This window comes from Neofelis nebulosa, chromosome 1 (assembly GCF_028018385.1).
Source record: "Neofelis nebulosa isolate mNeoNeb1 chromosome 1, mNeoNeb1.pri, whole genome shotgun sequence".
NCBI lineage: Eukaryota > Metazoa > Chordata > Mammalia > Carnivora > Felidae > Neofelis > Neofelis nebulosa.
Genome location: NC_080782.1, coordinates 192,595,924 through 192,617,188, shown reverse-complemented (window position 1 = coordinate 192,617,188; position 21,265 = coordinate 192,595,924). Strand labels below are relative to the sequence as shown.

Below are 21,265 nucleotides of genomic sequence, written 5' to 3'. Positions count from 1 at the left end.
TTCTCAAATTCCACATAGGAGTGAAATCATATGTCTTTCTCTGCCTGACTTATTTCAGTTAGCATAATACCCTCCAGTTCCATCCACATTGTTGCAAATGGCAGGATTTCATTCTTTCTCAGTGCCAAGTAGTATTCCATTGTATATATAACCACATCTTCTTTATCCAATTCATCAGTTGATGGACATTTGGGCTCTTTCCATGATTTGGCTATTGTTGAAAGTGCTGCTATAAACATTGGGGCACAAGTGCCCCTATGAATCAGCACTCCTGTATCCTCTGGATAAATTCCTAGTAATACTATTGCTGGGTTGTAGGGTAAGCTTCTATCATCATCATGGCAGACAGCATTCTGTCTTGGTAGTCGAATTACAATTAAGTGGGACCATGTCGAATAGTAAACTATGAAATGGTTATAGGATATGATATGACAGTTAGGAAATTTCCTAAGTATGATATTGATCTAAAAAAATTACCTAGAACTAAGGCAAACAGCTTTGGTACAGGATTAAAAAAAATCTCCACTTAAATGAAAAGCTCACCTTTGTTCATAATTACATAAATGCAAATTAAAACTAAAGTAAAATACCATTACTCCCACCAATTCTCCCATTATATTAGCAAAAGGCCCAAAATTTAACCACATACTCTGTTGGGGAGGCTGTGAGAAAACAAGCACTCTCAAACACTGGTGCTGGGGACACGAAACAGTATAACCTCAACAGGACTCTCTCAACCCTAGCAAAGATACATATGCGTTCAGCTTCTGTAGCAGTAACCCCAAACCTATGAAGCACATGTCTCCTCAGTCCATATTTGTTTGACCCAGTAATCCCACTTCTGGGGATGTGCTTTGAAGATATATTTCTAAATACATGAAAAAACAAACAAAAAAGCCCAACATTTACGTAAGGTTATTCATCGCAAAAAAATTAGCAAAATACTGAAAACACCTGAAGTGCTCACACACGCTACCTACTGAATAAACTATGATCCATCTTCACAGAGGAGCACTAACCAGTTGTAAAAAAAGAATGAGGATGATCTCTTTAAATGATATGGGGAGATTTCTATGCATTTTATTACATTTCAAAAAGTACCAAACAGATTTGGTGTGCTACTATTTTAAATAAAAGAAAAACCTACATCTATATCCATCTATCTATTTTTTCAAAAATAAACACAGGAAGGAAACACCAGGACACTCAATGGAGTAAGCTGAGAAGCAGAGAAGGGAAAGGGAAGGGCCTCATAATTCTGAGCATGTTATTTTATATGATTTTATTTCTGGAGCCATGTTGATATTTTAAATACTGTATAAAATTAAAAGATAAAAGTGGGGCGCCCGGGTGGCTCAGTCGGTTAAGCGGCCGACTTCAGCTCAGGTCATGATCTCGCGGTCTGTGAGTTCGAGCCCTGCGTCGGGCTCTGTGCTGACAGCTCAGAGCCTGGAGCCTGTTTCAGAGTCTGTGTCTCCCTCTCTCTGACCCTCCCCCGTTCATGCTCTGTCTCTGTCTCAAAAATAAATAAACATTAAAAAAAAAAAAAAAGACTGATGATGTTGAACATCTTTAAAAAAAAAAAAAAAGATAAAAGTTAACCAAGATAAAGATAAAGATAAACAAAGAAGGATTGGGGAAAACTCACAAAAATTAAGTACAAAAAACCAAATAAGCCTAATTTTATAGCAAAGTGATTGTATAGCAACCTGCACATATAGATAAAAAGAATTACTCCAAGTAACTTCTGAATTTGGTACTTTGTTATCTAATGTCAGCGGGATATATTCTAAAGACAAACATTTTGCAAGGAAATTGTTAATTTTACCCGGTAGTTTTATTTTTCACAGCGACACATAAATGGGATAGATATAAAGACAAGACTCCTATAATGTTGACTAGAACTGGTAGGTAGTATTCAAAAACTGATGAAAACATGATAAAACATATAAAAAACATAAAATCCAGCTTGAATGAACTTCCACTGGCCAAATCAATTAAAATTTGAGAATTAAAATAATAACAGCAAAGGATTATAACATTAAACAAAAAGAAAATTCTTAAATCTGTATTGATATAAACACATAAAATAAATGAGTCAATGTGTGTTTAAAAGTGGAAGGGATGGAAAAACGGTCTTTTACAATAGAACACCAAATGGAAGGAATAACAGAATTAGAAAGCCACCGTTCTGCAACCACTATAGTAATAAGTGATTTGGGTAAGAATCACCAATGGATGCTAAAACTGCTGGGTAAAAATTTGTTAGGGAGTATTTTTTACACAGTCTCTAGCTCTCTACCCATAAGCCTTTTCAAAGAGAAAAAAGGTAGTTTTGGTGGAGAAACTTGCCAGATATCCTCTTAATCAAATGGTAAGTACTTCCTGATGGGATGCACTGACAAGAATACGGTATCAATTATGAACTATTGCTGCCCAAAACAAGTAACCTAAGTTTAATCATTAGGAAACAATCAATCAAGTCCAAATAAAAGGACACTTCTACAGAACCACTGATTGTATTCTTCATAAATGCCAATGTCAAGAAAGACAAGGAAAGCCTGAGGCACTATTTCAGATCAAAGGAAACAGAGAAGACCTGACAACTAAGTGCAATGGATGAATCTGGGTGGATCCCAGATCTGGGTTTAGAAAAATGCCATGAATGCTGTTGTTGGGGCAGATGGCAAAACATCTAGCTTATAATATCATGGTATACTACTATTACGCATTATGGTAATAGAGCATCAATGTTAAATTCCCTAAATTTGACTAGTGTATTACTGATACACAGAAAAATCTCTGTTCTTAGGAACAAGGTGACTGTTCATGTTTGCAACTTACTCTTAAATGGTTCAGCAGTATCAAATACAGATAAATAAATACAACAAATGTGGCAAAATGTTAACTGATGAAGCCAGGTGAAAGGCATACAAGGTGATCATTGCACAAATCTTATTTTTTCCTACAGGTTTGAAATATTTAAAATAAAAGCTGAAACACATGGGGAATGAATATACACACTATCTCCATCTGTGTATGTGACTACACTTACGTTATAAAAAACGGAAGAATAAACTACAAAGTTATAATAAAATGAAATGCTACCTAGGATAGGGAAGGAGGGAACAGAGATTAGGGATAGAAATAAAAGCTAGACTTCTCTGAGTACTCTTTCCTTTATAGATTTGAGTTAGGACAATGTAATCATTTAAGTTGTTCTAAAACAAAACAAGATATAAAAAGCAGTTCCTAAAATCCTAAAATAAAAGAAATGATGCCAAATGTATGTCCAATTAGTGGCATAATCACACAGAGAGTGACTATTCCAACTTACATTAAACACAGTAATTGACCATACCCACTTACTTTAAAACACATTCATTTCTTTATACATCCTAGATGGGATATACCCAACATGACAAAACACACCCACACATATACACACACAGGAAATGAATAACTGAGTTTCTAATTCTAATATTCCCAGTGTCATTGGGAACAGGGATCTAGATGTATGACAAAAAGATTCAAGGGTAAGATCCTATGGACCTTATTCTGAATTAATATCATCAGTACAAACTTCAGGTATTGTATCTTAAAAACAAAACAAAACAAAACAAAACATACACATAAATGTGTCTATACAGGAATATATACACATATATAAAAATAATATGTGCCTGTGTGTATAAATGCATGCACGAGTGACTGTATGTATCAGTTCTGTGCACTACAAATATTTAGAAACAATCACCAGCCCAAGAGAAACGAGTCAAATTCTTCTGCCAAATTTTGGCTCTAAAATACCAACACAAGAAATGTAGAAGATGAGCCTAGAATATCTTACACTAGTGAGGGAGGATGCTATGAATGACTACAAGGGGTATGACTAAAGGATTCAGGCGGCAAGCTGAAGAGGCTCCTACCAACAAAGACATATGGTCCATTTTCTCAAATAAAATTCAAGGAAACAAAAAAAGAGTTGGAGGGGAACCTCCTCAAGTAGATAACAAGAGACTTGAGAGACATAATAACCAATCACAATGTATGGATCTTATCTGGATTCTAATTCAAACAATTAAAAAAGTTAAACTCTTATTTTGAATCTAACTCAGTTAAAAATGTACATATTTGATGACATGAAGGAATTATTAGCATTTTCTGTATAATAATAATATAGTTACTTTTTATGGGTCTATCTATATTTAAAGATACATAATAAAATATCCATAAAGGTGCTTTAAAATAATCTAGAAAGGGCAAAGTGGGTGGAGAATAAACAAATCAGGTCTGGTCAAGAGGTTGGGGTGGGGGTGAGGGTTGAGTTAAACAGGTGATGGGGGTTAAGGAGTGCACTTGCTGTGATAAGCACAGGGTGATGTACGAAAGTGTTGAATCACTATATTGTACACCTGAAACTAATACTACACTGTATCTTAACTGGAATTTAAATAAAAACTTTAAAAAAGCTGGTAACTACTGAATCTGTGATGATGGATAAGTGCAGTGACTGTCTAGTCCTTTTATATGTTTACCACAGTGTATAATAAAAAGTTGAGTATTTTGCAAGCACATAAAACTTATAATCACATTGATGAATTAGACAAATCTTCCTTCTCCTCCTTAGCTTACATGATACAATTTAAGAAGGAATAAAGACTCTGGATACTCTGTAATAATATTATATTTATAAATGTTTTATTATTTTTTACATTATTTATATTAGAGCACTCGAAGTCCTGCATTGGATATGCAAATTTTCAGAGCTCAGGCTGTGGTATAAATAATAGCAGTTCAAACAACATGATTTTTAAATTTTCATGCTTATATCCACTACTATTACAATATATAATATGCAGTTGAACATTATATACTGCACTGGACTTATAAAAACATATGAGAACAATTCTCACAAATACTCCCAACTATACACTTTAATGACAAAAATTCTATCTTAAACCCTTTTGTGGATCTGACAGTGCCTAACCACCTGATTTCTATATTTAAATACTATAAAAAACTATACTTCTAAACAGAGGCAAAGTATCCTGTAAGGCATCATTATAGAACATCAAACCAACTTTTAAATTTAAACTCTGCCCAGGAGTCAGCGCCTACCTTGTAGTGCATCACACATGCAGGTTTATAGGGGTGCTCACTCTCTATGACCGCATAGTGATTAGAGGTTGTACAAGCAGAGAGGCCTTGCTCAGGCTGGTTTCCTGTGGTGCTATCTGTTGACTGATTAGGATTGAATGCAGGGGGTGCATACTTCTGATTCAAAATGGCAACTGAGGGAAGTAACTGTTGGACAAGGCCAAAGACTTCTACAGCCACCTGGTATAAAAAGAAATGATTAAATGAGATAATAAATGTGAAAATTGCTTTAAAGTTGTTAATTACTGTAATTGTTGGCCATCCTTAATTACTAAGATATTATTAAGAGTTTCTTCTGACTAAATTTTTGCTCAAAGAGAAATTTTTTTTATGGAAAAAAAAGATTTACCTTAGATGTCTTAGATGTTATATGAAAATAACCTTGTCTATACTTTTAAACACTTTGCCTTTTTGTAATCTGTCGTAAACTAGGTTTTACTCAATCTTTATGCTAAAGAATCAATAGTTTATGATTTCCTCCATATCTTGACTATTTCTCAATTGTAAAATACTCCTACCTTGCTATTTTTATTCAAAAAGAAGACTTGGCATCAACCTCATAAACTACAAAAATCTACTTAAACTCTCCTTATATGTCATAACTCTAAAATATATTTCTCATTCCCAAATTCTTCAACTGTAAAGCCAATAAGTAAGCACAGTAATCTAGTCAACAATATGAAGAACAGAGAGGTTTAACTGATAACTTCTACCATTTCAACATGTCTATCTCTGTTATGTTACTTGTAACCCAGGTGCCTCAAAGATTAAAATGTTTATAAAGATACAAAGTCTAAAAAAAATGATATTAAAAAAATATTCAAAGTTACATAATTAAGTTACACACCTTGGGAATAGCAGCAGCTACTGGTCCTATGTAGGCTATAATAAGGGGAAGCAGCATGGAAAACAGACTGGAAGAACTAAGCAGTTCTGGAATGTCATCAGCTAAAAAAGGCATTAAAACTATAGTTAGAAGGTAATTTCACTGTAATGCATATATGCTATACTAAATCTATATTCTAGTCTCTTGAGCAAAATAAAATTATCACTCTTATAAAGGACCTGGCCCTATTCTAAGGGCTTTACTGACATAAGCCATATCAATTAATCCTCACAGTAAGACACTTGTATTATCTCTACTTTTTACAAGACGAAACCAAGGCACACACTGTTTAAATAACTCATCGAAAATCCTACAGCTGTAAAATGACAGAGGCAGGATTAGAACCTACAGCAATAGTCATGATGTTAACCACTACACCTGATGCCACACGTGGCTACATGTGTGACATTAGGCCAATTACTTAATTGGCATATGCCTCAGGTTACTCCTCTGTAAAAAGGATAGTAACAGTACTTCCCTCAGTGGGTACTACAAAGATTGAGTTAATATATGTAAAACATTAGAACAATGCCTGCACATATCAAGCACTACAAAAATGCTGTTATTAAGCTATATTGCCTTCTATTTTACCAAGAAACCTTTTGCTAAAGGACATTATAATCATTTACCCAATGAGCACGGTGCTGGGAAGATAAGTTGAGTCTAGATTGAGATCACCTTTATATTAAAGGCCAATTATTTCCAAATACTTCTTTCTAGATATGCTGTTGCATCGGCATAGGATTCAGTTATTTAAAAATACAGTTTCTTAGCTCAGCCCAAACCTGCAGACTGGATGGGCCAAACATTTTTTATTTTTAGCAAGTTTCCCAGGTGATTCTGATGTGTACTAGGCTTAGGAACAAATGTTACAGATTACAGTAAGGCTGGGTGGGTTACAATGAATGCTTGTGTAAATGAACTCCACTGCCAGTGTGGAGGTGACTAGGTAGTTAGATGTGGAATGGGAGAACAGTGGCAGTGAGGCTGCTGGGATGTTACCCATCTATGGGGAAGAGGACATGTGTCAGCACCATGGTAGCTTGGACTATGGAAGAACAGACAGGGGAATACAAATTGGAGAGTTGCCAGTGGAAGAACTTATAGAACTGAAATCAGACAAGTGAGTTTGGGGAGATGTTTAGGGTTACCCAGACCTTTGGGTGAATGGTGATAACATTACTGGAAATATAGGAAGAAAAACACACCTTAAGGAGAAAATAAAATGCTTTCTGACTACTAAAGTAAGGATAAAGCAAAGACTCAGCTTTATCCTTGAGTTTTTCTTACTAGGTTAACTAAGGAAAAAATAGGTATCCGGTAACTGCTTTTGGACATTTTAAAAAGTTCTGCATTAGAATATGGAGAGTATGGCTGATCCAAAATGAATGTGTATGTGTGAGCAGATCTACAATGAATAAAACATTCTGGGATCCTACAAAATAGTTACTCTTCAGTAACTCTGTGTACAAGTTAGGGAATAAAGAATCTAAAATATGACTATTAAAAGAAAAGTCTTACCATCCACAGCAAGAGCTCTGTGCAAGAGGTCTTTTGCAGCTCGAACAACAGTGCTTACCACAGAGAGAGCTCTGCTACAGTTTTTATCTTCTTCATTGGCTTTACTCAGAAGCTGGGATTGTAAATCTCCATCAAATTCACTCCTGTAACAGGAGTAATACATGAGATTATTTTACATGGTAGGTAAAACATGATCTAACTCTAGTTAGATCAGAGCTCCTCACTTAAAGTTAAAAAAGTTAAAGTTGTAACCGTGCAATTTCAAGGAGTGACAGGACTTCAAAGAAAAATACAGCCGGATAAGGATATAAAGTTATTTTAGAATAAGACCAAAGAGAGTCTGTATCAGGAACTGATATTTAAATAAAGGCTTGAATTATGTTAAAAAAACAAAAAGCTGACGATAAAATATTCAGGCATAAGGAATAGTAAGATAAAGGTTCAGACAAGAACAAGACTGGCAAGTTCAAGGAACAGAATGAAGACGAGTGTGACTGGAATGAAAGGAGCGTGGAGGGTGACAGGAATCACACCATGTGAGCTCCATAAGCCTCCATAAGACCTTGCATTTCGTACTGGGATGGGAAGCTGTGAGGGGATCGTGAGCAGGGGCAGAACTTGGCCTGATGCATATTTCTGTGAAACCCTTCTGGCTGCACTGTGCAGACTGACTGCAGGAGGGCCACCAAAAAAGGTGGGAGGGAGACTGGGGGGGAGACTGGGTTAGAAGCTATGATTGTTACGCAGGGGGCGGCAGTGATGGTTTGAACTGAACTGTTAATTATGGGAGTTAGAAAAGGTCAGACTTAGAACATTTTAAAAGCACAGCTGCCAGGACTTGGTGATAGAAAGAGTGAGAGAAACAGGGAAGTCAAGAAACTCCAAGGTGCTTGGCTCCAACCATGGATGGGGAGGAGCACTGTGACACATTAAACTACGATGTCTCACAGGTGACCTTAAGCATTGTTAAAGAGGACATGTTAAAAGCAGGTCATCTGGAGACCAATTACCTGCCTATAGAACCCAGGACCATACTTTACAAGAAGTGTGACTTTAGGCAAGGCATTTAACCCTCAACGTGTCTGTTCCCTCATCTGTGAAGCAGGACAAGCGCCCACCTCACGGAGTTACTACAAGGACTAGCTAATAACACAGGTCATGCACTGAAAACACATGTGTTAAGAACACCTTGTTATGTATCCTAGGGCCCCAAGAACTAGACTCAGAGACATCAAAATATATTGCAGACTGGATAACAGAACCAAGGCAAAACTAGTACTTGGATAGAAGTGATCTGATCACTAATCTTTAGTATTTTTAAAAAAGAAATGAACTGAATGTTTTTAGTATTTTTGGTACTTTTAAAAAAGAAATGAACACACATGCCCAGGAGATAAAAATTTCGAAGATATTAAAGAAGTAACGACAAAAAAAGGGAAGTAACGACAAAAACATTTTAAAGCATTCACCTTTACAGTGAACAGTGAAAAAATAGAAATATATTAATATATATATATATATATATATATATATATATATATATATATATAAACCATGACCCTGGGATCATGACTTGAGCCAAAATCAAGAGTCAGACACTCAAACAACTGGCCCACCCAGGTGCTCCTATGTATTAATATGAGATCTTTTTACACAAATCAGCACAAGTATGTGCAAGGAAGTTATGCTGCATAATTTAATTATAACTATGCATTTAGCATTTTTTACCTTGATATCAAACTTTATGTGTTCTGTTGCTTTAAAATGCCCCCTTCCCTGTACATACACACTTACCTATAGTACAGGATCTGTGGAATCTGTCCTCTGGTTTGATTTGTACCATTACTACTCAAGCTGCATGTGCTGAATGTGAATGTCACGCCGTCCGGGCACTGAACTGTGGTCATTCCTCCATCTCCATTGGCTGTACGACTTCCATAGTTCCTCAAGCGCACAGCATATTTAACATTTTCCTTCACAATAAAGATGTAAAACATGTTTATAATGTACAGAGGCTATAAAAAAAACTGGGCCAGTATGCTGAATTTCTTTGTCCTATTTATAGATGATTTGGTTAAGCACATTTTTAATGAATGAAACAGGAAGATAACTCTTAATGATGTTTATTATTAAAAAAAAAAACTGTACTAAGTACTTCGTGTGCTTTGATTAAGTTAATCCTTAAAATAACTTCATGAGGTAAGTACCATTACTATTCCTATTTTACAGATGAGGAATCTGAGACACAGAGAAGTTACGTAAGCCATCCAAAGGCACACAGCTATTAAGTGATGGAATGAGTATTTGAATATAGGCAGTTTGACTCTAGGCCCATAAAGAATACTAACCATAACAAAAGATTTAAAGTACATAATCTAATTATTTTTCTTTGATGAGTTTAACTTTTGAAATAATTTTAAGTGTGGGAAAAATAGTGGTGAATCTACTATATTTTATTTAAGAGACACTCAGAGATAGAAACAGATAGGTGGAGAAATGGGAAGAAATATCCATAAGCAAAAGTTGTCCCAAATAAGATGTACCGTGCATAGAAAATATGAGATACAGACACTGGTGCCTTATGATCTATGATATACACTTCACAGTGAAAAGATTTTTTTTGTTTTTTGGTACCCTAACTCTTTTTGATGAGGCCTCTGATGAACTTCTCTTATCCCAGATTCTGTTCTATAATAAAAATAATAATTTACAGTTGAATTCAGAATTACTCCATGCATAACTACTTTAAGATTAGGTAGAGGCGCCTGGGTGGCTCAGTCGATTGAGCATCCGACTACGGCTCAGGTCATGATCTCACGGCTCGTGAGTTTGAGCTCCGCCTCGGACTCTGTGCTAACAGCTCAGAGCCTGGAGCCTGCTTTGGATTCTGTGTCTCCTCTCTCTCTCTCTGTCTCTCTCTCTCTGCCCCTCCCCCACTCGTGCTCTGTTTCTCTCTGTCTCAAAAATAAATAAACATTAAAAAAAATTTTAAAAAAGGATAAGACTTCTGTTTTGGTAAATAGTTATGTTACATGAAGTAATAAACAACTTTTATATAAAGTAATAGTAACTTTAATAGTTAATATGATTAAGGCCATTTTTTTAAAAAAGAGTTTGGCACAATAAGAGAAGAAAAGACAGGAACTAATATTTGCTGAGTTTCTATACTGTACTAGACATTGAGGCAAGTACTTTATTATTTAATTTCATCTGAACAACACTACAATGTAGGTACAATCCTTCTGAATCTTCAGATAAGCCTCAGAGTGGTTAAATAACATCTAATGTCTTTAAGCTATGTGAAAGTGCAGGCATCTGAAGCTAGTTCTGCCTGACTCCAAAACTAAACAATACTTTCTACTATACCAGACTTTAAGAGACCTTTTGCAAAAATACAATACAGTACAATATAAGGAGTATAGTAGTGACTCTATAAACATTCTAAGCATCACAAAAAGGAATACTTTTCATTACTTTTTAAGTAAACTACATAGTACCTCTTATTTATAAAAGAAACATAACTGAAATTACCTTTAAAGGAACAACTTTGTCAAGTCTGATTTCAGCTATATCACTGGGTGAGTCATCTGTTGTATACGTTCCTTTGACTAATTCTAGAGATGTCCATCTGTGAGAATGAGTCGAATCTCCTGCATGTTCACTCTAATTAAAACAAAAACAAAACCCACCCTATTCTTAATTTTGTTTTATTGTTTTTAAGCAGTTTCTTTCCTTGCATATGAAATTATCCATTAGCATTTCCCCATATATAATGAAGAAAAAAATTTTTAGTAAATTATTTATTTTTATCTGATTTCCTGAGGAGTCTACAACCTAAATCATACAAATGGGCTTTTCTCATCTGATGTCTTAAAATGATTTCCACTTCTTCATAAGAAGAGTGCTAATCTAATTAAAGAGCCTAATGAAGTAGGACATAATTTAATTGCTAAAGAGAATCAAGATACAGATAGATTTCTATCTTTTATGAAATGATTTACATGGTAAATTTTTGTCCCGTTTTAATAAAACTTTGTGAAAACTCAGGTAATTTAAATAATTTAGAGAATACAGCAAGATAGCTTAATCAATTAATGAAAACTATCTTTACTAAGAATAATCCATTTGCACTCTATGACAAAACTGCTTTAGTCATGGATACAGTAATAATACTGATCTGAATACTGTTCTTGTTTCTAAAAAACTACAAAAGCAAAAAAATTACACAAAAGTTATAATCAGAGGCTTAGCTCTATAATTTCTAGTATTTTCATTTACCATCTCCCCTGTAAGTGCAAAAAATATGAGGCAGAAGTGATCCAGAATGGCACAGAAGCAATTATGCAGAATCACTCTTTCCATTTCTTTAATGTCTTCCACGACTAATGACTAATCTGCTAAACCCTCAAAGATTTGGACACTCTTACTATGATAATGGTAAGTCCTGATGCACAACTTACAAGATGACACTGTTAGAGTAGTACTTACGTCATCAACTAACACCTCTAATTCATATTCATGAATTCCACCTCCTCCATAGACAGAAAAACCAACCACAACTATTCCTGGTTTGTCTACTGAAAAACAGATTGCATCAGGGGACCCATTCCCAGTGTTCCAACTTCTTCCCTGACTTGTTTTTGTGAATCGGTTAGCACTGGCTTTAACAGAGTGGAGAGAGTTAAGTCCATCAACCTATGAACAACAAAAGCAGTTACACATCAGTAGTCTGTACCTTAGTGTTAAAAATATACCTACAACAAAACTATCTCCAAATTTCTAAGAAATTCAAAAAAATAATCTACATTTAAGAAGTGTGAAACTTTCTAAACATACATTCTATTAAGAGATTATATAGCAATAAAATTATATAGATTTTATCATTCTAAATTCACAAATCATCACGGGACAGTATTTTCTTCTCTTAGTCATGCATTTCACTTAATTTATAATGCAGAACTATAAACATGTAAGTCATCGCAGTCATAACATATGAATGAACTATATCACTCACTCTGAAAAGAAATACCAAAATTTCATCAACATTCTGTGGACCAACAGTTTTCAATCTATGTGACATAGAGCTCTAGGAATTCTGGAGAGAATTAAGAATTAAGAGGTGGACTAAGTTTCCCCTCTTCAGTGGGACTATCCCCTCCTCTTATCTGTGAGTTTTCAAGACTTCATTTGCAGAAAATACATACACAAAAGTGAATATATATACATAACTACAACATCATTAATTACAGACTTTCATTAGAGAGGATCAGTGAACTTATTTTGGATTGAAAGTGCTCTTTTCAATTACAGAGCCTGCTTTTGATCTAAGTTGGCTGTAGAAATTTGAAAGACCTATAAGAGGGAAAAAATTGAAGTTTATGATTCTAACAAGAATTTCAAACTATTCTGGGAAAGAAGGAAATATGGATGTCTGAGTCATGACCTTTGTAAATTTCCAAGTTCGTAGATTAGGCACCTGCAATCGGAGCATTCTTCCTCATTAGAAAGTTAAGTTCATATGGGGAAAACCAGATAGTAACCTTCTGAGGGGGACCTATGCATCAGACTTTCCTCCAGGATCTGGTACAGAAGGGAAGCCTATTATACAGGCTGAATGACCAAGTGAAAAAAAGACAAATTAAAATTTTCTGACAAGGGGCTCAATGACCTCCTAGACCAAAGTCAAAGTGAACTAAGAAATGGAGGAAGTGGTTCCTAGGGTTAAATACTAAACTCTGCTCAGGTGCATGTAATCATTCAGAAATCCTAAAGGCTAAACTGTCGCTATGAATTAGTAATGAGTATACACTGGATAGATTAATTTAGAATAGATTCCAAAATAAGTCTGCAAGTAAGAAAAAGCAAAGGCTAGGGATTATAAAAGCAAATGAGAGAAAAGATGTTATTTGGCAAGCAACTGAGTACATGCTAACTAATCAACATTTATTTGAATGATATAAGATATTTTGCATTGTGACAGGATTTTTAAAATCAACCTTCTGTCTGCATTTTGGGGAAAAAATTAGAAACATTCACTAAATTCAGTCAAAAGGTTTAGATAAATTATATGGCAGAGCGAGCAGGACAGTGATATGATTAAAAATAATGTTATTTTATATAATGTGAAGCACTTTAAAACATATCAAAGTAGTTTTCTCAAACATACTAATATTCGATTCTTTTAAAATTTTGTGATAATAGCTGTGCAACAATGTGAATGTACTTAATGCCCATTTTCATAAAATTACTTTTTGCATTTTATGGGGTGCCTGGCTGGCTCAGATGGGGGAGCATGTGACTCTTCATCTTGGGGTTGTGAGTCTGAGTCCCACGCTGGGTGCAGAAGTAACTATAAAAATAAATTAACTTAAAAAAATTACTTTTCCCATTTTACAGATGTCATTTGTCTTGTGTCAGTCAAGTGGGCAGAACTAAGGTTTAAACCTCTTTACCTTTTCCATACTGTGTGTTCCCTACTAGTAGCCCCATTTCTATTCCTCATGGGCCAGCAATGTGAACTATTTTGGAACATGGCAGTGAGGTTGTACAATGGGGCAAATAAGAGGAAAACATACAGTGTGTATCGCTGTGACGTCTTGGGGAAACTGGTGAGAGAGGAAGCAAGCAACACACAGAAGAGGTGTAAGGAAGGGAAAACCAAACAAACAGCCTGCTTGAAGGTTTATTTTTATTTTTTAAGAAAACAGTACAAATAGGATTAAAATTAGTTTATACAAAGACAAAATATATGAAAAAAGAAATTACGTGGCAAGCTTAAACATGTGCTTATTATCCAGTCTCAAAATAAAACATCACCTCAGATCCCAGGGCTGATGCTGTCAGTTCACTGACAATACTGGCCAGCAATCCACAGGTGTTGGAAACCAGGTGAGAGGAGAAGAGCTCATTTTCTCTCCTCAGGCTGTTCCTGACTGGGAGCACAACAATGACCAGCATTTTCTCCAGAACTTCACGGAAGCTTGTCATACCTGAGATATTCTCTTCACTCTATGATAGATGGTAAAAAAAAAAGTTCCAAATACTGCTTTATCTTCCTTCACCTGAGTACTCAATTGCAAAATCTTATCTTTCTAAATGACACCCTTAAAATTCAGGTTTGACTCTATGTCTAGAAATCCATCCAGTTGTATGTGGAACCACTGACTTTACTTTTACTGTTCTTTTTTCAATTATTAGTCTCTGTGTATCACAGAAGTACCACATATTTACAAGATGTATGTGTTTTTGTTAGCTTTGACTCATTTTCACTTACTCTCTTATTTAACTTCTCAATAATAATTATATATGACAGAAAAACACTCCTCCTATTTAAAAAGCTTTTTCAATAGGACAAAATTCCAATCTAAGATAATTATTTCTGGTATAGTTACAGGTAAAACAACTGGGAAAGTCTGTACAAATCTTTTTTCTAATAAAACTTTTTCTGTACATGCATGTAATAAAAATATGGAATTCTACTACAAATACCCCTATGCAGTTTTACAATTTCTTCTGTACTTGACTTCCTAAATGAAGATAAGACATTCCAACCCCTACCAATAAAAATTTCAAGATAAGAAATTATAAAGTCCCAACAAAGACCAAGGGGAAAACATAGGTCTTTTTTTCCAGAAACCAAGTGAAAAGATGATTAAATTAGTTGATGTCCAGCATGAACATTATTTATATTTTTTACCATCCTCAGTATCATTTAGCCCACTGTGGACACAGCGCAAAATGCATCCAATTTCATGAGGGGACAATTGTGACCAATCACCCAATTTTACTGTGGACTAGAGAATCAAACAATTTGGAATTTAGTTCCAGTTTCTTCATAGTGCCTTAACTTCTGTAAAATCAGGGAAACTATATACTCTGATTCAGTTATCAAAATCACCTAGTTGCACCCTGAATAGCCAAGTTTTTCCACAATACTTACATTCCATGCTGCTTTACAAGATACAGCAAATTCAACAGATCTCATAAAGTCATAAAATATCAAGGTAGAAAAGGGTCTTTAAAGTTAAATCAGTCTTCCCAAGACAAATAAAATATGTAAATGAGGGTACATTCAACCCATTATAGAAAATTAAGTAACTTTTTAGTTAAAATAATCATGAGCATTATTTTAAACCACTCCCAACAACTTTCCTTTTTGAGAGAGAGACAGAGACAGAGTGAGAAAGAGAGAGAGAAAATCAGGGGCAGAGACCAATGTGGGGCTCTATCTCACCACCGACAGGTGAGATCATGACCTGAACTGAAATCAAGAGTCAGATGCTTAATCAATTCAGCCACCCACGTGCCCCATCAACAGCTTTCTTAATGTGCAATCTTAAGCTAACAAAAAGTCACCTAGAAATAATCTTCCATCCTTGGCCCAAGAACTGAGAACCAAGATCAATGGAACAGAATAGACAACCCAGAAATGGACCCACAAATGTATGGCCAACTAATCTTTGACAAAGCAGGAAAGAATATCCAATGGAATAAAGACAGTCTCCTCAGCAAGTGGTGCTGAGAAAACTGGACAGCAACATGCAGAAGAATGAACCTGGACCACTTTCTTACACCATACACAAAAATAAAGTCAAAATGGATGAAAGACTTCGATGTAAGACAGGAAGCCATCCAAATCCTCGAGGAGAAAGCAGGCAAAAACCTCTTTGATCTTGCCCGCAGCAACGTCTTACTCAACACATCTCCAGAGGCAAGGGAAACAAAAGCAAAAATGAACTACTGGGACCTCATCAAAATAAAAAGCTTTTGCACAGCTAAGGAAACAAACAGCAAAACTAAAAGGCAGCCGACAGAATGGGAGAAGATATTTGCAAATGACATATCAGATAAAGGGTTAGTATCCCAAATCTATTAAGAACTTATCAAACCCCAAAAACAAATAATCCAGTGAAGAGATGGGCAAAAGACATGAATAGACACTTCTCCAAAGAAGACATCCAGATGGCCAACTGACACATGAAAAAATGCTCAACATCACTCATCATCAAGGAAATACAAATCAAAACCACAATGAGATACCACCTCACACCTGTCAGAATGGCAAACATTAACAACTCAGGCGACAACAGATGTTGATGAGGATGCAGAGAAAGAGGATCTTTTTTGTACTGCTGGTGGGAATGCAAACTGGTGCAGCCACTCTGGAAAACAGTATGGAGGTTCCTCAAAAAACTAAAAACAGAACTACCCTACAACCCAGCAATCGCACTACTAGGCATTTTTCCAAGGGATATAGGTGTGCTGTTTCGAAGGGACACATGCACCCCCATGTTTATAGCAACACTATCAACAATAGCCAAAGCATGGAAAAACCCCAAATGTCCAACGATGGATGAATGGATAAAGACGTGGTATATATATATACAATGAAGTATTACTCGGCAATCAGAAAGAACGAAATCTTGCCATTTGCAACTACGTGGATGGAACTAGAGGGTATAATGCTAAGTGAAATTAGAAAAAACCTATGACTTCACTCATACGAGGACTTTAAGAGACAAAGAGATGAACACAAGGGAAGGGAAACAAAAATAATATAAAAACAGGGAGGGGGACAAAACAGAATAGACTCATACATATGGAGAACAAACAGGGTTACGGGAGGGGTTGTGGGAGGGGGGATGTGCTAAATGGGTAAGGGCCACTAAGGAATCGACTTCTGAAATCATTGTTGCACTATATGCTAACTAATTTGGATGTAAATTTAAAAAAATAAAAAACAAAATTAAAAAAAAGAAATAATCTTCCATCTTTAGATTATTTCTATTATTATTTGAATAAGATTACCATAAAACATCAATTCTTATGTAATTAGTTCTCCTGGCTTTAAAATAATAAATTCCTCATTTTGCTAAAATTGTAATTCTTCTAGCCTTTACATCACTTTAATTCTCCAGAAACTTTACTTTTTGGAACTTCTCAGAAAATTAGCTTTGGATGAAACTCAATCCCGAACTGTACTCCATAATCAATAACCTGGAAGGGCTTTATCAGGGGGATGGGTGGAGTGTATTTATTTAGTTACACCCACTTAGTTTCTAATTAGTAACTAACAAGATTAATACAAGAAGCTTCCCATATATTCTTAAAATGGAGTTAACAGTGTCAATGCTTTAGTTGAAGAACCAAACTGTATGAATGTATGTGTACATATGCACATATATGTGTATATAGATATGTAATATGTATAATATATAAAAATAAATAATATGAAAAAAATATATTTATTAGTACATCACTAGCCCCTTAAATTTAAAATTTTTTAAATGTTTATTCATTTTTGAGAGCGAGAGAGCACGTGCACGTGTGCGCAACACAAGCAGGGGAGGGGCAGAGAGAGAGGGAGACACAGAATCCAAAGCAGGCTCCAGGCTCTGAGGTGTCAGCACAGAACCTGACACGGGGCTCAAACTCATGAACTGTTAGATTATGACCTGAGCTGAACTCACACGCTCCACCAACTGAGCCACCCAGGCACCCCATTAGCCAGTTAAACTTTAGAAAAGGGAACTCATTCACCAGTGGTGGGGAATGTACGCTGACACTTGGTTTCTGGAGGGCATTTTAACAATTTGTAGAAAGTCTTGAGGTGTTTTCCTTTTACTTAAGAATTTTTCTGCTCCTGATGACTTACTCCGGAAAAGTCATCATTAATATACATAAAAAAGTAGTCAATGATATTTTTAGCAACACTGTTTAAAATAGTGGGAATAATCTAAATATATACATAGAGAGAGAAAGGACTCATTAACTATACTATGCTACATCCAAATGGTAGAATCCTGTATCTATTAAAAAGAGGGTAGTAGGGGCGCCTGGGTGACTCAGTCGGTAGAGTGTCTGACGTCGGCTCAGGTCATGATCTCACAGTTCATGCGTTCAAGCCTCACGTCAGGCTCTGTGCTGACAGCTCAGAGCCTGGAGCCTGCTTCAGATTCTGTGGCTCCTTCTTTCTCTCTGCCCCTCCCCTGCTCAGACTGTGTCTCTTTCTCTCAAAAATAAATAAAAACATTAAAAAAAAAAGGAGGGTAGAATATGTACTACCTTCATAGAATATTGATAAAGACATACAAATACACAATTATTAACCATTAATAATTACCAAATGTTTGTAGAATTCCAAAAGAAAAACATAGAATTACCCATAACTTTATCACCTAAGTATTATTTTCATTTCTCAGTATTTTCTTACAAAATATGTATTAAATACATATTACAAGATATGTATGTCTTTTGCATACATATTTTACATAGTCATCACAGTACACCATAGTCATACTAAAGTACATGAACTTTAGTCTCTGATTTTCTAACTAAAAAGTTTAAAAACATTGGCCTTGATATTAAATGTAAATAAAGTTATTTTTAAGGGCTGAACCTTTTTCTATCAAGTTGATATATCCAAATTCAAGTATTTCACTTAATGATGAACATTTGGGACTCTAATTAAGGTTTTCCATTTTTCCTTTTAATAAAGTACACAAAAGGCTTCAGTCTTTCAATTATTCCCTTGGATAATTTACTTTGTAAATATTCAACAACATAATACTGAATTGACAATTTATCTTGTAAAAATATCCTCCAGTTTATAGACACTCCCCCATTGCCAATTCAAGAGCTGACTCCTGCCTCAACTAGTACCTAATTATAATCCCAGTAAATAGAAGGTACACAATAAATACTTGATGAGAGACCGAAAGAAAAAGATTACTTAGATTAATTACATAATGCCAGGAACCATCATCAATAAGTTCAGGAGGTTTCCTCATAGTCTCACCAGTGTAGGACTTGATCAGAGAAAACAACTCTTCATTTTTAATTTTTTACAAATAAATTAGTACCTTAATTCATCCACATTTAATTTCTAGTAAGGCTTAAATTTTTCCCATAATGGCTTACTCTCTAAAGACCCTCTTATATTTACTCTTATTATTTCTACTGTAATTCTACAAAGTATTATTAACCGCAAATTTTCTTCCCATTCTGCTATTGTCCTTCATTTCTATATGTCACTTAAATTTTTCTCATTATTTTTCTGTTGCTTCAGTCAACAGAAAATTGCTATTGTATAATTAGGATAACTATTCTATTTTCTACTGCTTTTTTTGGCTTTCATTTTAAAGATTACTCCTCATCAACTTGATAGTATTATATATGGTTTTCATGTGTATTTAAGTTAATTTTTCTCCATAGTGCTTTCTAATAAACCAGAAACAGTTTCTAAAGCATGTTTCCTGTGACTATTGTTTTAGAGTACTTATTTTAACACACCAAAATGTTATAGAAAAAAATGTCTCAAAAATTTACTTATTTCCCTAAGAATTCTATCTCAGCAATCTAAAATAAGAGAATATACAAGTTTGCTTATAGCATCTGCAACTTTCAAATGGTTTGGCAAATAATATATGTGAATATTATGTGAATAATATGAATAATACATGAATTCACTGTGCAACTCTCAAATTTTTTATAGGTTAGGTTTCATTCAAAATAAAAAAATGAGAGAAAGAATATTGCAAATTTACAGGTAAACATGAGAATTTTTTCCCCTGAATTTTAGCTCTTCTTGTGAAACACATACTTATTTGGTAAATATCAATATAGAAGAATAAGCACCAACTTAAATATGCCCTCCATTTACTTCAGTATAAAAGATACTTTGGGAAAAGACCTACCTGGCTGAGCTTTTCCATATGTGCTACCAAAAGGGGGAACCGGTGAACTAGTGTTGAGTCATTCTCTGTGCTAACTTGTTTAACAATTGATCGTAATAGTACTTCTCCATCATATGCAATAGGGAAGATGGAAGTCAGCTTAACAGAAGTGTGGCACAGAGCTGACATAACAGCTGCAAGCAATCGGCTACTTGAAGTCTTGAAGTTTGCTTCCTGGATATCCTTTAAAAAAAAAGAAAGATGAGCCCATCAAAGAAATATGGCATCAGTTTAATCCAAATGTTTGGATACACAAAAGTTAAACAATTTTTAAATCATACCAAAGTTTTCCAGCACTCATTTTAATTGCCTTGATATAGAATTTAATTACATCAATACTTTTAAACACAACTGTTTAAGTTACTATCCAATGAAGATGTAAAATTATTAAATATGGTCAAATATCAGCCTCCTATTCTCCATTCAATGAGTTTATATATCCTCAGAATCTTAGTCCTCTCTAGCACTATGCTCAAAGAATTACATCAAAAAGGCCCCAATTAGTATATACCTAAGACATGTCCAGTAACAAGCACTGAAACAATTTTCCTCAAATAATTACTGATTTAAATTATAATTCTGTGCAACTATAACATTTCACTAATGGTAATGTAGCATAATGAATTACTATAATAAACATTCCACTAAGGTTACAAAATATGTCATCACATTATATATCTGTTCAGAAAATTAACAGCATACTTGTAAAATTTTGTAACAAAATATTAAAAACTTATCAAGACATGATATCCTAATTCACAAAAACTGTGTATACGTTACTTAGTTCATCAAACATCTGTACTACAAATTCAGGTTAACAGCAATAGCCTATATGTTAAACCAACATTTGTTAATGCTAGCCTGTTCTGTAGCCAGTTCAGTAGTAAAGAAAACCATATGAGACTGGACAGGTTGAGAGAGTAAGTTGTGCACCAGTCCAGGCAATAACCTTATCTCAGGAAAT

At 34.9% G+C, this 21,265-nt stretch overlaps 1 protein-coding gene across 17 annotated transcripts in view; it reads right to left on the bottom strand.

Moving 5' to 3' along the window:
* The window catches only part of MYCBP2 (MYC binding protein 2), a 285,475-nt gene that overhangs the window by 115,758 nt on the left and 148,452 nt on the right, over nucleotides 1–21,265 (bottom strand). For all 17 annotated transcript variants that reach the window (XM_058682354.1, XM_058682355.1, XM_058682342.1 and 14 more), the window contains 8 exons: nucleotides 20,263–20,484; nucleotides 14,384–14,575; nucleotides 12,056–12,262; nucleotides 11,099–11,230; nucleotides 9,362–9,540; nucleotides 7,568–7,710; nucleotides 6,008–6,108; nucleotides 5,122–5,340 (listed from right to left, as the gene is read on the bottom strand). In XM_058682354.1, the coding sequence (XP_058538337.1) occupies nucleotides 5,122–5,340; nucleotides 6,008–6,108; nucleotides 7,568–7,710; nucleotides 9,362–9,540; nucleotides 11,099–11,230; nucleotides 12,056–12,262; nucleotides 14,384–14,575; nucleotides 20,263–20,484 (1,395 nt within the window). The remainder of the gene's footprint in view (nucleotides 1–5,121; nucleotides 5,341–6,007; nucleotides 6,109–7,567; nucleotides 7,711–9,361; nucleotides 9,541–11,098; nucleotides 11,231–12,055; nucleotides 12,263–14,383; nucleotides 14,576–20,262; nucleotides 20,485–21,265) is intronic.